The following is a 17,071-nucleotide window of genomic DNA, read 5'->3' on the forward strand; positions in this document are numbered from 1 at the left end:
GGACTGCGGAGCGCAGGAGGGGCCTGAGGGAAAGGGCTTTTTTTAGGGGGGGGTTGGTGGTCAATATCAATTTTCCGTTGATTTTGGCTTTTGTTTAGGTAGGGCTTTTTTTTTTTTCCCCCTCCAGGCTGCCAGTTGGATGGTATACGAGAAACAGTACCATTCTTCCTGTTAATGAACTCTTTTTTAAGTCATTTTTTCTCATTTGACCCTTCCATGGAGCAGAAGCAAATTGCGTGAAATTACCTCCAAGGATTACATTTATTACTGGCCAATGAGAACCCCTCTCCTTGTTTTACAAACTCTTAATCCTATGTCATTCTGATGCCGCAAACAAGCCCGGTCCTGGGCCTCCTATTCTTTCAACTTTCCCCAGCTGGAGGGACCTCATTCTGCACTTAATATTCCCCATAAATATCACACGCTAAAGACCCCCTGACTTCCAGCAAGTCCACATTAAACATGTGACATGTCACGCATGACAAACTCTGAGTATCTTTTCAAAGCAGCATTAAAAGCAAAGAAACCAATTTTCTTCTCCTTCCAAACCTCCCCAAGTGCTGAATGATGGGGATTGGAAAGAGCCACTGGAGCGTACTTAGGGGGATTTTATGAGATTTTCCAGAATGATTTAATCTTATTGTGAGCATTATTAATGAATGGCAACCCAATTTGGCCCCAATATCTGGGAACGCAGTCACAATGCTGGGAGCAGCTGACCCCCCTCCCCAACCTTAAGCAAACCTGTTTCACCCTGGAGGAGGCCATGCAGAGCCCAGGGGAGTTCGGGAGAGCCCCTGTGATGGGGGCATGGCTGTTCCCCATCACCTCCAGGCCCGAATGCCCCACCACCTGCTTTCCCAGGGCCACCCCCACAGCATCTTGGGGTGAGGGGTGAGGGAGCGCAGTCCGGCCTCTGTGGGAAGGATGAAGGGAAAGGGCAAGTTAATTTGTTACATTTTCAGACAGGCTAGTCACATCCTGAATGGGCCCTGAAAGAAAGGCAAGAAGGGAGCAGTAGGCAGAGTAATTTCAGAAGATGTTCTTAAGTAGTCTTCAGTCACCAGCTACCCATGAGCCAGACTGTGGACAGTTAGGGAGGACAGCTCAGGTTTGTGTGGGGAAGACAGAAAGTGGATGAATTAGGGAGAGTGATCACCAAAGGGAAGGTTTCAGGACTTGAAACCCAGTCTTCAGTTAAAGTCACCAGTATAGGCCTCAGCCAGTTTCCCATTTTTTTTCTATTACCACGCCCCCACTGGGGCAAACACTTATTGTTGGTTTTGATCTGTAATACCAAGAGACAAGGCACTTGTACCTCTGTTTTTCATACCGTTTTGAGTGCAAATATCTTACTAGAATGGAAAAGTGGCTGATGGTAGAGGAAAGGAAATTATACATGAGTTAGTTCAACTTGCTTTTAGAGGAAAAAATATGTACGTGAGCGTGTGTGTATGTGTATACACAAAAGTGAGTGTGTCTGAATGAAGGGGGTCTTAAATGGGGCCTAAAATGGTATTTTGGAACACCGAGTTCCACGGAGCAATTGCTTATGTATTTAAGTGACAGTGGCAGCCTAGCTGGGGGGCGGGGAGAAGAAAAGCTGTTACCTGACTGGGATGGGGGGAGGGGGAGAAGCATTTTTCAAAGGAAAAAGTTGTGTTGTCCCTGGACTTTATTAAACAGTCCAGTTTGAAGTATACATTTTTTTCTTTAAAGAAAAGGGAGCGATTACCAGTTATACATTAAGAAATGTCATTCAGTCATTTTTATTCATTCTCCGGAAATCTTCGTAAAAGCCTGAATCATACTTCTACAAGCAGCAATTTTGTTAATCCAAGGGGTTATTACTCTGGGCCCTTATTAGGTTCTACACCACTGCCAAGCAATCCTATAACCCTCTCAAAAGAAGTTTACCTCCCTGTTATAAAACCAGTAGTGGTATTTATACTGTGCAATAATTAGTGTATTACTTGAATCCACTAACACGTTCATTTTATCTCTGCACAAAACCTCTAGTCTGCTTATAGAAAGCTTGTGCCTCCTTTGGTGCTGGTAAAGTGGTGAAAGAGTGAATTGAAGGCTGGTTGCACTTTCTCCTTTTGCCTCGCCTTAATTCCCATCTCTTTTTGCTCTCATCCAATTAGCACAGTGTATTAAGCGGTTTATCATCTCATAGTCAGCTATTGAGAGAAACAAGGCGAGCACTTTGCAATAGAACCTGCGCTCCTTTGACACCCTCAGGTACTTACATATTCCACTGTGCTATGAATAATAGAGGAAGAATGGAGCGCTAATTCCCTCATCAAAGAATGCCTTGTCTGCTGCTTTGCTCAACAACACCATTCTGATCAAAAGAAAAGCAATAAAGCTTAGCATAACAAAACGAAACCTACTTATTAGCTTAGTGGTTAAATTAATGCAGAGCCGCTGCTATTCAAAACCAAGGTTTGAAAACAGCCTCCAACAACCTGATAATGCTGCCTTCGGGATGAAGGAATTTTAATCTGAAATTTGAGGCTGGCTCAGATGAGTTCATCTATTAAACTGCTATAAGGAAGCTCCACAGCAAACCGTTCAATTAAGAAATATTTAGGTGAGCAGAGAGAGAGAGAGAAAGGGAAAGGCAAGGCGGGTTAAAGTCTGGGATGGGAGATGGGAGAACTGAATTGACGGTCAGTGAATTCTGAAGAGGATCTGGGGCTTAGTGTTTTTCATAAAACCCTAACAAGATAGAGATAGCTGCTTTTGGAGTTTCCTTCTCTCTCCTGCTGCTGCTGCTAAGGCGCTTCAGTTGTGTCCGACTCTGTGCGACCCCATAGACGACAGCCCACCAGGCTCCCCCGTCCCTGGGATTCTCCAGGCAAGAACACTGGAGTGGGTTGCCATTTCCTTCTCCAATGCGTGAAAGTGAAAAGTGAAAGGGAAGTCGCTCAGTCATGTCAGACTCCTAGCAACCCCATGGACTGCAGCCTACCAGGCTCCTCCATCCATGGGATTTTCCAGGCAAGAGTACTGGAGTGGGTTGCCATTGCCTTCTCCGCCTTATCTCTCCATTACCTGCCAAACTAATTTTAATCTGTTCGAAAAGGCATGCTGAGGTGCATTTGTATGTGCTAGAGGTAAGAGGAGGTATGGGCTGGAGAAGGGGCTGGTGGTAGGGGGCAGTGAATTCATCCCCTTTGACCAGCCTCTGCCAAACTCCAGTCTGTGAACTTTGACTCGCCCCCATGTCTTGGGCAACAGTCTCAAGACGAACTCCATCTGTTTCCTGGACAAATTAAAATCTTAACTGAGCGTGCTTTTGTAGGATTTTCAACTTCCGGTCTCCACATCGCCTTTTACATGAAGGAGAGTTAGCAAGTTATGACCAAAATAAATGTGCTCCCCGTTGTTGGCAGCCCCTACGCTCAACAGGAAACAGAAAAATTCCAGATGGGTTCCTTTAGGGCCCTATTTCCCAACTGGAGTGGATAAAATTTATCCTAGAGGTTTAGTCTGGCCCACAGCATTTAGAATTTTATTTTTTAAAATTAGTTGCCAAAGTTTACAAGTTGAGATACTTTGTATCCATATCTGGATTTCTGGCTCGTGATCCATGACCACCCAGGGCTCTGTCCCTCCCAGAATTGCTGAGTAACTCCTGCCTCCTTTGGAGAGGACTTGGCCACTCGGGCTCACGAGGTTCTGCCACTCTCTAGAGGGAACCCGGCCTGTTTCACTTTTATCACCTGAGCTTAACACCCATGCCAGGGAACCTCTGAAGACATATGGGGCATTTCCCCCTTTCAAAGTGGGCGGCATCTCCGTACCCACCCTACCCATGTGTTATCAGACGGTGCAAATCAAGAAGAAACCTTTCTCAGAGAAAAGTGACCATGCCATGTTCCAATCTTCTAACAGAGAGATCCATTCAATCGTAAAGTTGCAACTTTCTATAAAATCCTGGAATCTTCAAATGCCTCCTGGAATTCTTAGGTGCCTCCCAGAAAATCCTATTAACTAACCTGGAGCTACTGATCTGAATAAGAAAATATCAACCACCGTGTTAGCTTTTTTGGGGAACAGTACTAAGAAATGTCTGACTTTCTATGCACTTTCTACACAAATGGTTCCTGCCCTCACAATGATTACATCTAGATGCAGAGACAAGAAGCAGACCAGTGAGAAGCTGTTTCTGTCTCCTGGCATTTCTTGACAAGCAAGTTTTGTATTTGCCATAATAACCCCAGTCCTAGAAATCAAGGAAAACATGCTTTCTCTTCAGAAAGCAAAGTGGGGGTGTGGGCACAGGAAGCATACCTTAGAGAACCATCTCTATAATCCTATATGGTAACAACAAGGAAAAAACACACTAATCCTTAGTTTCCCAGAGCAGCCTGGGTGCTGCAACTTCTGACAGGTTGCAGAGCTTGAGGTACCAAGGCAATGATTAACTGACATGGTCATAAACCCAAAGTGTTTCTACTTAGAACCTGAATATAAGAAGAGAAAGGAGGAGAGGGTGAGGGAAAGAAAAGAGAAGGCAAAGCAAGGTATAAGGCGGCATCATCTGTACTACATAACAAGTATGCCTTCACTAGGGTCCAGGCTGGGTGACCTTTCTCTTGTGGGGGCCGTTCTTCCAGGGGCCATCAGCCTTGCTCTCCCAAAGGAGACAGCACTGGACTCTTGGCTTAGCTCTCTTTGAATATGCAAGTCAGCAAAGCACATGAGAAGCCATACTTCATCTCTCAAAGGACCCAAAGTATATTGAAATGCCACTCAGAACACTGGGACATACATTACGCCAAGCATCTCTGAGCACAGACCTAATAAGCAGGCTGAGGTTGGGCAGAGGATGGTTTCCAATTATCCCTTACTCCTGGCTGCCCCCTCCAGTCCACTCTTTGCACCTGATACGGAGTCACTGCAGCAGGTTTCCCTTTAGAAAATTTTATTCTGAACTGAAAAAAAAAAAGCAAAGCATATATTTCCTTTATGAAAACCCATTTGTAGATTTTTTTTTCCACAGGTAGATAATTTTTTTTAAAAAATATAGCATAGCTGTATAAAAGGAAATGTTTTTTTAGTTTTCTAATCTTACCAAGAACGTAAGAAAGGAAAGATGGCTACATTGAAATACGTTTGGTTTCTGGCAAAAAGGCAGCGTTCTGAAGAAATGAGAAAAATAGCATCAAGGCCGATTAACCACCCCTCCCCTCATTTTTTGTGAATGTAATACAAAGGTCCTTGCCCCAGCCTATACACATTTTTAATTAGATGCTATAGGATATCAAACTATTTAACATGTACTTTCCCTTTGTATAAACCTTTACCTAGATTTTCTATTTGAGGAAATAAAAAAGGCAGATGAGTGTAAAACAGCTGCCCAGTATGCCTGTGCAGGTTGGGCTTTGGAGAAATTCAGTACACAAGTAAGCTCTGTTTCATCTATTTAGTAAGTGCACAGCTTCTAAATCTCCCCCCTTAAAGACTGGAGAAGGACAATTCCTCCTGGAGCCAGTGGCCTGGGAAGCACTGGGTTCAGATTGGGTTTAACTGGCATGTGAAAAGGCAAAGTGCCAGCCCTGCTACCAGGCTCTGTGAACCCCTCTTTCTGGGGGCTCCTCTGCTGAAGGTCCTGGGTAAAAGCCACTTGCCTCCTAGCCACTCTCAATTTCTCTTCCCTCCCCGCCCCCTCCCCTCGAAATCCAGTGCTGAATGCCAATGTGAAGCAGCCAGTTCTCCTCGTGGTGTTTCAATAGCACAAGGTATATTGTCAGAGGAAGGTACTTCTGCTGTTCCTTGATGTTTGGTAGATTCAATACGTTTGCAGTTGCCCCTTAATAATCCCCGTCCCAAGTCACATCCACACAAATATGATAGTAGTTCCACAGGAAAAGCGATGCAAGAGAAGCGGCCAGGGCCATGATGCAGGTCCACTTCCTGGAACCCCTCAGGACCATACAGCACAATCAGCGAAGAGTTTGCTGAGGTTCACTTCGGAATAGCCACTTTGGGACAAGAACTGCTCTGCTGTGTTCTTGAGTTTTCTATAGTCCTGAAGAACTTTGGGAGTAAGAAACTGCTTCTTCAATTTATCTAAAAAGAAATAAAAATAAAAGGATTACAAGTCTCAGAAGCAGCTTCTTTAAAAAGCATTCAGTATTTCTGAAGCACTAGAGCAGGAGCTGTGAGTTCTGTTTGCAGCTCCAGGTCTCGGATGGCCTCATGGTCCTGTGGCTGGTCTACTCCTGGGGCCAGTCCCACGCTGGAGGAGAGGGAACCCCGAGATTCCTCTGTAGAAGATTTTCTTCCTTCCCCCTGCCCGCCACTTCTCAGCACCTAGCCGACTAAGCACACCGGGGACAGGGCCACTCTCAATGATGGGAACAGCAGGTGCATGGCCATGTGCGGCAGGCAAGGTGAACTCCACTCGCAGACACCCGGTTCGCGGTGCTGTCGAGCACAGGCATGCAACTGCATGCAAAGTACAGGCGTGGCAGGAACTAGTTTGCCTCAAAAGGAAGGCAGAGCCTCCCAGTGCAAACTCCCCAGATCAGATGGGCCTAGTCAGCTCCTAGTCCTTTCCATCTGCATCCCTCTGCTATACAAAGTCTCCTCTGCTCAAAGAGGCAAGGGATATGCTGTCTGGAGAGCACCTGTCCACTGGCAAGATTGCTTTTTTCTTCTTTGTACACACCACGTACCTTTGAACTTGAGATGTGCAGCTGCCCCTTCTCTGCTTCCTGCTCCTTCCACTCATTCATCCCTGGCTTTCCCATTCTGCCCAGGGCACTCTCAGCCAGAGAGAAGATCCTTCCTTTCTCCCCTCAGAGTCCGAGACCTCTAAACTTGGTTCTTTGGAAGGAGCAGTGGGCTGGGACACCCAGGTCTGGCCTTTTAGGGACAGGGTGATCCCTGGGGTAGCCAACCCTGCCCACGATGGTTAAGATGACATAGTTTTGCTCAAAGCTGCTTGGGAACCCTCTGAGGTGTTTGGAGAGGCCCTTAAAAAAAATCCCCATCTGATGATTGAGGAGGTTAAGTCACTTGCCCCAGGACACATAGCTGGAGATCTCGGATGTAAAAATGTCGAGCCAGGTAGCCAGAACCCTGAGCTCACTCGTGGTGAGGCTCACTGTGCACCCCTATCCATGCACCCCTGTTCACTGTTCCCAGATAGACATGGCAGGTCCCCAGATGCTGGCCTACGCCAAGGAGCCTGGGGGGAGCGAGGCTGCCTGGCGCCCCAGGTTAGGAAAGCATCAGGAAGGAAACATGGAAGGGAGGGCACATCAATCACCCAAAGAAAAAACCCCACGGAAACAACAGAGCAACAGTGAAGTCTACAAAACACCCGGAAAATGAAGACTCAGTCTCCAGATTTTTGTTCCTTAGCTACACATTCACGTTTGTTCTCCACAACCTTTTCTAAATTACATCAATTGCCTTTCAAAAAACAACAACAGAAAGTTTTGTAGAGAGGATTTAAATGCCCAAAGCGGGTGGAAAAAGAGGCAAAAAAGAGAGAGAGAGAGAGGGCGCATCGTTAAGCAAGGAGAGAAAGACACTTTGAAAGTTCTAATTATCGGAGTCTGGGAATACACAACAATGGCCCAAGCAGTGGCGGCCGGCCGGCGCCCCGTGCGTGTGAATGACACAAATGCATGTGTGACCGGGGAGAGACATTTACAGAGCTGCGGTGAGATGGAGCAGGGGAGGAAGAGAGAGGGCACAGCTCCTGATGTGTTTACCTCCTCTGCTGATGGGATATTGACTTTTCCCACCAGGTTGGTTAGAAAGGGGACTATTTACGCTGCCACACAGCGGAGTTAGAATGACAACCAGCGTCACTCGGTGCTCTTCTTCGCAAAAGACAACTGTGACCACCAGTAATATCCCATAGCCGGTCAATACGGCAGAGGCACCATTCCACGCCAGTTAGAGATGCAGATAAAGGCTCCTACTTGCTTCTCCAATGAGAATCGAATCAATAACGTTTGGAAGGTCTTCTAGGAAAAAGAACTGCACAGGCTGCACTGGGGGTGGGAGTTGTGGGGAGAAAGGGCTCACCCCTTCTTTGTAGTTTTCCTCTCTCTGTGTTGGGCACCTGGGCCACCCACGTTAGGCTTCCATCACCCTGTTTCTCTTAACGCTACACTCACCTGCCACTTTAGAACTCAAGGGAAAACAGGGTTAAATGGTGGAAATCAGTTAACGTAGCCGGTAGAAGCAGATTCCTTCTCTCTGCTCTGGCTCTGGGAGTCAGGGAAGAGGCCATCAGGCAAGCAGCAGAGATGTGCAGTCATCCTGCCCCATCCACAGAGATGCCACAGGCCATAGCTGTTGCTGTCTCAACAATTAGCACAAAAAAATCCAAACTTCATCCAGACGGGGAAGGAAATACTCTTCCTACACACAAGCACATCAGCAAAATATACCCTAATGGACAGAAGTATCACCAAATCACTCATTGTAATACACCAACAAAGCAAATCTACTTTTCCTGGGAATAACATTTGGGGGAACATATATCTACAGCTTTTTTAACCTTGTCCTTTCTACATGGGGATTCCTTAGGGTTATATACTCATTACCAAAAAATATCCTGTCCCCAAGCCCTGTGAAAACAATGAAAACCAAGTGAGCCTATACATTAATTATCCACACAATGTTTTATCAGACAAGAAAATTAACTGCTAATTTAAAAGTTGGTTTCTACTAATTAAGAGTCTAAAACCTCAAAATCATGCAAGCTACAGTATGTTCTATATGGGATGAACTAGACCATCATCCGCATGTTGAACTTGTCTGAAATATTTTATTTAAAAGTTAATGGATTAAATAAGATGTCAGAGCTGTGTTTTTTTTTTTTTAAATGGAGTATTCTCCCATCTAAGGAAACCATCTCTATTTCAGATATTTTATTTCTGTGTCAGTAAACTAAAAATCTCTTTTCAGCTTTACTCTTTGTAAAACCCTTTTTGGACTTAAAGAAACACACTGAACTACAAACCACAAGGCAAAGACATTTTTAACATCACCTACTGGTTATTTTATTTTAATTAAGGCAGCCTTAGGCACACAAGGCAGCAGCCGTCTCGGTTCTGAATGTCTGTTTCATTTATTTCCGTGCAAAGGTATCAAACAACAGTCAGTTATAATTGATTCTGTCAGGTGTTATACAGTCAGTCATAATTGTCTCTGTGTAGAGGTGTGTCAATTTACTATATCTGAATTAAATATTCTGTCAATTATGAAATCAGGTAATAATTTCAGTCAGTTTTTTAATTGCATGGCTTCCCACCATACCGTTCTCTGCTTTCCCACTTTTCTAATCCATAGCCTCCCTCCCTCAATGCAACGTGAGCTTTGCTGTAAGGGGCGGAACACAGGAAGCTTTGGGAATTTTGAAGGAAAACCTCTTTACGATTTAAAACCATCCAACTCATAGACAGCTATTGGAGCCTCTGGCCTGGCTGTCTTTCTCCTGAATATCAATCAATAACCAAGTCTGGACAACACAGGGGATCTGAAAGATCAAGTGACATCCCTGTTTCAAGGACAAACAAATACATTTAGGGCCGCAAATCAAATGACACGTATATAAACATTTCTCCATCCAAATAAGAAAGAAAAAAAATATCATCTCCCACTGAATTCTTATTTAGAAAAAAATGTACAAGGCACAGTGCCAGGCACACACAGCATATGATGCATTCATCAAGTAATCAATGCCTAGAGGACCACTGTTACCCATTAAATCACGTCTTAGATGCTAAAATATTTCTAAGACCTGAAGAGTCTCTCTGTTAATCTACTACCTAGCTCCAGTCCTACTTATAAATAATTATCTTCCATTTTTTCTCTTCTTTTTTTGTTGATACCACAATACAGCCTTCAAAGAGAATAAAATATCCATGGTTTCATTCAAGTGCTCTACTGGGCTGATCTGACAAGTATTTAGAAGTGTGATTATAATTCTCTCTGCTACTGGTCTGGTTCATGTTCAATAAACACAGGCTTGCCGCGCCTGGTGGTGGTGAGCAGTGCCCTTCCCTCTCCAAGCGAAGGGAGGCGCTGTTGGGCCCCACCACCAGGAAGGGCTGGTATGTGGAAGTTTGGAAAGAGCAGAGGGCAATGGGAGAGGGGAGGAGATGGGACGAACAGACGTAAAGAATGCCACGTCTAGAGTGAAAAATAGAAGGGGAGAGTCGTGCCCCTTACCATGTTTCAGTGGAGAAAGAGTCACCTTGAAAGAGATCAAAAATTTCCTTTCAACTGGATGAAGTGATTCTATCAGGACTGGGTTTTGGGTGTTTGTATGTGTCATGTCGGAAGAAAATTGCCCATGCAGCCCCCTTGCTGAGGTTATAAAAAGTACTGTCAACCACACTGGACAGAATTTTTTTTTTTTTGGGGGGGGGTTACAGAGAGGGGAAAAAACACATTGTGCAGGATCATTAAGCACTGTTGTATAAATAAAGTTAGAAGATCAAACGAAAGAGGGGACTCGGGTTAAATGCTGGAAGACAAGCTTAAATAAAGTTCTAAGAAAAAAGCAAGGCATGCTGTAATTCCAAGAACCTATTACTTCAGACAATTTACTTCAAAAAATAAAATCAGAATGGTAAATGATTACCCAAAAGCAATCATGTCATCATCACTGAGAGATGGAATAAAATAATTTTTTGTGAAGTGGCTGAATGAGAGCAACTTAAAAGCCACGGAGCCTGTCAGAAGCACATTATTTCTTTTTACACCCCGTTTCCCAATTCATCTCAGTGCTGCTGACTAACCTCGGCTCCCAGCAGGTGGAGCATTTAAAATAAATAGCATTTCCTACAAAACGCGCTCCAACTGCCCCATGACAGACGCTTCCAATTCCCGGCCAGCCACTGGATCAGCTTCAGCGGTATCTAACAAGGTGTAAATACAATAACAAGCATGTAATTAAGTGAGCATGATGAAGTTAATGGAGATAATTCATTCCATTTTGGGCTTATGAATATTCTATTAGATGTTATCAGGCAGCTGGAATAGCTGTTAATTTAATCATCATTCAGACCAGCAAAATGTTCTTTGTGCGAGCATAATTGCAGAGAATGAATAATTGATTTGACAATTGTACCAGTGGATTTCAAACAGTTCTGTGCGCTCTCAGAGCAGGAAGGGAGGAGAGCTGGAATACTCAAAGCACTGAAGAGGTGGCAGAGAAGCCAGCCTGTAAATTGAACATTATCAGGACACAGATAAAGGACAATTTTTATTTTATCAATGCAACACAATTACATTACAGTGCGCTAGTAATCATTCTGCCCACACTTTAAAAAGGGAAATAAATTACTCTTCATGGGAAAGGACAAAAAGAAATATCAAAACCATTTAGAATCCATTGATATTGGATATTTAATTTTTTTGCATTATATTTTATTATAGGAAATATCAAACTGTGTTTGAAATTGCTGGCACATTTAACTCTGTTACCTGCAATCAGGTACACAGATTGTATTTTACATGTATCTCTGTATTACAGCATGTTCTATGAATTACAATGCCTTTATTGCCATTTTTTAAAACTATCCTAATATTTAAAAAGAGCCATCATTGTGGTATGTAAGAATACTGTATACTGTTAACTATCAGAACTATCAGAACTCTTATGGCTATACTGAGCAAGATCTTATTCTTCAAATGGTTCTATATGCATTTGGGCAGAATAAGTAGCAATAAAATGCTGACCTTCAACAAGCAGTTTCCAATATGAAGCTAAGTTTTATTAATGATAAACTCTACCAAACGCCTAGAGTTCTGAGTTATTGTCCCACAAGAAAACACATCAGTTTCTCCCCAAACCCCCCAGTATGGTTGCTAATACAATTTGCAAACACGTTCATGGCCCTCAAGTCTATGAGCTTGTAATTTAATCAAAGCCAAGGGGATAGATGGCAACTACAATGAATTTGATGTGAGTGCTATTTTTCAAATACACCTGAAATCATGAGAAAATGGAAATATTCCAAATATCTTTTTTTTTTAATTAACTTATTTATTTGGCATGCAGGATCTTTAGTTGAGCCATGTGGGGATCTAGTTCCCTGACCAGGGATTGAACCCCGGCCCCTGCATTAGGAGCTCAGAGTCTTAGCCACTGGACCACCAGGGAAGTTCCAGAAACATTCCAAATATCTTAATGTCTAATCAATGTTTCATGACAGTCAAGAGTAAAGATGTGGGGTGAAAGCGAGGTTCAAGAGGGAGGGGACATATGTACACCTATGGCTGATTCATGTCGTTATATGGCAGAAATCAACACAACATTGTAAAGCAATAATGCTCCAATGGAAAAAAAAAAAGCAAATATGACTAGCCCCAGGTCAGTAGTGCTTAGGGGTGGGGGTGGTAAAGTTGGGTTGAGAGGTGAGAAAATAGAACCAACTGGGAAGTCTATTTTTCAATACATCCATCCAGTGTTCATCACCTAACTCCATTCTCATAGATCCTTGTGTGGAAAGGGAGGGTGAGAAATGTGTGAATTTGTGTTTTAAAGATTCCCAGATTCTGCTAAGTGTACACCCCCTGCTCCCCCACTGAGGACCAGAAGTAAAAAATTTTCAAGTATGTCTGATTGCAATGACTTCATAGCCTTATAGCATTGAAATAACATTTTTTACTGGTACCACTCTCCCTGAAGACTCCAGGCTTTCAAAGCCTTGCGCCAGAAACAATACCCAAGAAGGATACACAGTATCTTTATTGTTCACATACCATTTCTAATCTTGATGTTTAATTATCTTAATCTCTACTTACATGGTTTCTAAACCTGTGTGCATAAAAAAATTCAGATTGATTAATGCGCTGTTTGGTGACATGCACTACCCACAGGACCTGGAAATCATTTACCTGGAGAGTTAATAGGGTGTGGGTGTGGGCTGGCACACTCTTGGCAGGGAAGGGCAGACAGGGGAGGAAAAGAAAATGTATATGTATTAAATGCAATAAGTGTAGATTGGAGTTGGCATTGACTTCAGAACTGAAAATTCTGGACTCATTTCTGAGCTCTTACCTGTGAATGTCAAGCCCATGCTTATTTTTATTCACTTTAATGAACGAGTAGGTTGAAGAGCTAGTGTACTAAGGCAGTTTCTGGGATCAAGTTATTAATACACTCAACAAATGTTGGCGACTGACAGTGATCGCGATAGATAGGTGGGAAAAGCTACAGTCCAGTGTAAATGCTTATTTTCTGCAGATGGAAGAAAAAAAGCCCTTAAGGTGTAGCACATATGCACAAGGAGCACCCAAGAGAACAGCTTCCACACTCCCTGTCGGGGCTGAAGGCTATGTCACCAGCTAAACTCTTGTCCTCTTAGGAATAAAAGCAAAAGAGCACAGATAGGCCTTGCCTTGGTTGCTCCTTAATCCTCTGGCTATCTTCCCTTTTCACCAGCCTCTTATTCTCACAGCCCATGCTACTGTGTCAGGCACAGTTCTAATCCATGTAAACTGTACGCAACTATGATTGGGCCAGAGCTGGATGTGAAGCTAACAGTTTTGCTATGATCATGGCCCAGGGCCACTGTCACTTTCTAGAAGAGGACAGAAAAGAAGCTGTGACTGCCTCGATCCTAACAATAAGGCAAGTCTCCTTCAACACCCTTTCCCTTCTGCACACCAGGGATGGATGCGGCTATAGTTATTCCAAGGGCTCTCGACCGTTCCTAGGTTCCATGTTTGTTCATGGGTTTTGAACATTCCCTTCCAATTTGTGTATCTATAGATGTCATACCCCAAGACGGTGAGAATTACAGTCTTCATGGAGGAAAATGTGAAAATTTTTTATTAATTCAAATCAAATAGGTATTCTAGCAATACAATATTATTAATATAATAAATGACTGTACATATATATTCCTCTCAAGGTGCTGGATGTAGGCCTCAGTTTCTAATCATGCAGGCTTATCCACAGGGCAACTTACAACATGGCAGCTGGTTTCCCTCAGAGTGAGTGAGCAAGAGAATGAGAGTGCATGCTCAATAGAGAAGTCAAAATCTTTTGTAACTTAATCTCAGAAGTGATACCCCATCCCTTTTGTTACTTGGTCCAGCAAAGGAAGAGGCTATTGCACAAGAGAGATGCAGGGATCACTGGGTGCCATCTTAGAAATGGCCTATCAGAGAGGGGCACTTCCCTGCACAAATGGTGAGAATACAGGAAAATATAAATAAATATATTATTTGCCAACTTGTTGAGGTATGTATTACAGAGAACTAACTGATTCAGTATGGAGTGCCTAAGGAATGAGGGTAAACCTAAGATCTTACAAAAATCTGAGAAAAAGCAAAGAGAGCAAGTTAAAGGCAGATTTTTAAAATGACATCAAACTCATTATGCAAGGAAAATATACAAAAAAAATTCTGTACCAGATTTTTTGGCTGCTCTGGATTTAATGTTTATGTAAAATGATGTGGTTTTGTATTTCTGACTCATCAGATACAATCTAAATATTAAAGCAATTTAGCTACTCAAAGAACCAACCATGAAGTCTGAAATACCAGTGTTTTCAGGGCATCAGGATTAGCAACCTCTACCGCTTAAATTCTATGAATTGATATGCTGTACTTTCTCTGGGATAAGTTCTTCCATTAAGCTAATATGATTTGTCTCTTGGAAACCTGACACCATGGTTGTATTCCATTCCAGGATATGACAATGATACTCTTTAATAGGATTCTCTACCAGTTTCATCAGAATTGACCACATATCTCAAAACCTTAACTAGTTGTCATCAAGATGGCCACTGTCCCTCTCTGTAAACTCTTCTCCCTTTGAAAGACTCCAAGGTTGTCCTGGAGAACTAATGGCATTGTCCCTGCTTACTTACCAGTTTTAATACTGGCATCCCTTCTCTACTACAAACTAACATCAAGGCTCTAAGGAAACTGAGTGTCTTAAGGAAAGAACACTTTCTTAGAGAAAAGCTAAAGGCTCTTGTGAGATTAGGTGGCCTAAGTAAAGTTACTGAGAAATATAAAATACAAGCTGAATGAAATGTAAATTCTCCCTAGATAATTTAGCAAGAATTTGGGAAGGGTGACTGAAAAATTACAGAAGGCTTTCTCTTGAAAGAGAGAGCCCCTTTAGGCTTCCTGCTCACAAAGGTGGCCAAGCTGACCATTCTGGTTGACTTCCAAATGGTGGTGGGGGGGGGGTGGTATTTCATTACTCGAAGCAGTCCAAAAACTTTGGTATTTTATACCTTTCAATATCATAGGGCAAGGGTTAGCCAACTACTGCCACTTGTGGCCATGGACAGTTTAAAAGCAAATGGGCATGGCTGTGTTTCACTAAAACTTTACTGACAGAAACAAGTGGCCATAGTTGGCTAACCTTTGCCCTATAATGTTGAAAGGTATAACAACAACCCTGCTTGTAAGTTAAACAGAAGAGACAGGATACCCATGAGAAAACTGGACCAAGAAGCTTTTTGCAAGGCCATACCTCTGCTCGTGCTCTTTTCTCTAAACTCTGTGGAGGGACACAACACAAAGAGTAACTCACTCTCTCCTACTCCCCAGTCTGCATGATTGAGATTTAAAAAAGCACAAGTTCTTGGGGGTAGGGAGCACAGATTCCCTGGCGGTTCAGTGGTTAAGACTCTGCATTTCCACTGCAGTGGATGTGGGTTTAACTCCTGGTTGGGGAGTAAGATCCCACATATAGTGCTGCATGGCCAAAAGATATCAAAAAGCACAAGTTCTCCCCAGCACTCTTATAGAAGATGCCCCATGTTTGGCCCAAACAACTGAAAGTCTTTTAGAATTTTAGTACATGTTGATGCAGGATGCTAGAACGAAGATGCTCATCTTCCTCCCCTCTACCCCCCAGTATAATGCTGATGCTAGGGCATGTAAGGCCAAATGGTTCGTTTTATAGATGTTTCAATCTGCTCTAATAAAAATCCAAATTCTTTTTTTTAATTATTTATTTTAGTTGGAGGATAGTTACTTTACAATATTGTGATGGTTTTTGCCATACATCAACATGAATCAGCCACAGGCTTCCCTGGTGGCTCAGATGGTAAAGAATCCGCCTACAGTGCAGGAGACCTGGGTTTGATCCCTGGGTTGGGAAGATCCCCTGGAGGAGGGCAGGGCAACCCACTCCAGTATTCTTGCCTGGAGGATCCCCATGGACAGAGGAACCAGCAGTACATAGACTGTACTATGGGGTTGCAAAGAGTCGGACATGAATGACTAAGCACACAAAAAATCCAAATTCTTATTTGAGTGGTGTTCTGTGGTTCTTCTGGGATGAAGATCAAATGAGTAGAGAAGAAAAGATGGAATGAACTCATAGGGAATGTTCTATTGCACATTTCTCGATTTTTCTCAAACACATAACCTTTGTGGTAAAACTTGGGAAAATCCTTTTATATGCTCCTTAAAAGAAGAGGCTTTGGGACTTTCCTGGTGGTCTAGTGGCTAAGACTTTGTGGTCCCAATGCAGGGAGCCCGGTTTGAACCCCGGTCAGAGAACTAGATCCTACATGCCGCAACTAAGACCAGGCGCAAGTATGTATTCTATATATATATAGAAGAGGCTTCTATCGAGGCATTCTTTTGAGAGAATCTGTTAATAGCTAGAGACACTCATCATCTCCATTTCTCTATGTTTAATATGTACATTTTTAGCTGCCAACAAAGAACCCACACACTGCTCTGCAGTTTTACTAACATAATCCTCAATGTATACTTTTTAATGCATAGTCCAAAGCTAATTACAAAATGGGTCTTATTGATTTGCAAATTGTTGCTATCCATTTAATGCTGCGTCACATTTACAACTTGATGATTAAAAGGAAGAGTGGTGTGCCTCTTTCATAGTATGGTTCTTGATTAAGGCACTGAATTCTCCAAAGCTTCTGACCTTGTTAAGCAGCCTCTAAGGCCCTCATTTCCTTCACTTCACAGATGGAAGCAGGGAGTTCCAGGGAGGCTGCTAGTGGAGGATGTGAGGGAATGACAATACCTAAACCACAATTCCCCAGAAAAGGCAAATGGTGCTGAAAAAGTGAAAGTGTTA

General features: G+C 43.0%; 1 protein-coding gene across 9 annotated transcripts in view; it reads right to left on the reverse strand.

The window, feature by feature from the left end:
- POLA1 (DNA polymerase alpha 1, catalytic subunit) overlaps positions 1-17,071 on the reverse strand; it is a 390,759-nt gene that overhangs the window by 84,878 nt on the left and 288,810 nt on the right. For 8 of the 9 annotated variants that reach the window (XM_081567913.1, XM_081567916.1, XM_081567914.1 and 5 more), the window contains one exon: positions 4,920-6,084. The exons of the other annotated variant lie outside the window; for it this stretch is intronic. In XM_081567913.1, the coding sequence (XP_081424039.1) occupies positions 5,939-6,084 (146 nt within the window). In that variant the 3' untranslated portion in view covers positions 4,920-5,938. Of the gene's footprint in view, positions 1-4,919; positions 6,085-17,071 lie in introns of those variants that run through there. 9 annotated transcript variants of the gene reach the window in all.

The sequence above is a fragment of the Giraffa tippelskirchi genome, chromosome X (assembly GCF_054371585.1).
Source record: "Giraffa tippelskirchi isolate mGirTip1 chromosome X, T2T-mGirTip1v1.2.pri, whole genome shotgun sequence".
Taxonomy (NCBI): Eukaryota; Metazoa; Chordata; class Mammalia; order Artiodactyla; family Giraffidae; genus Giraffa; species Giraffa tippelskirchi.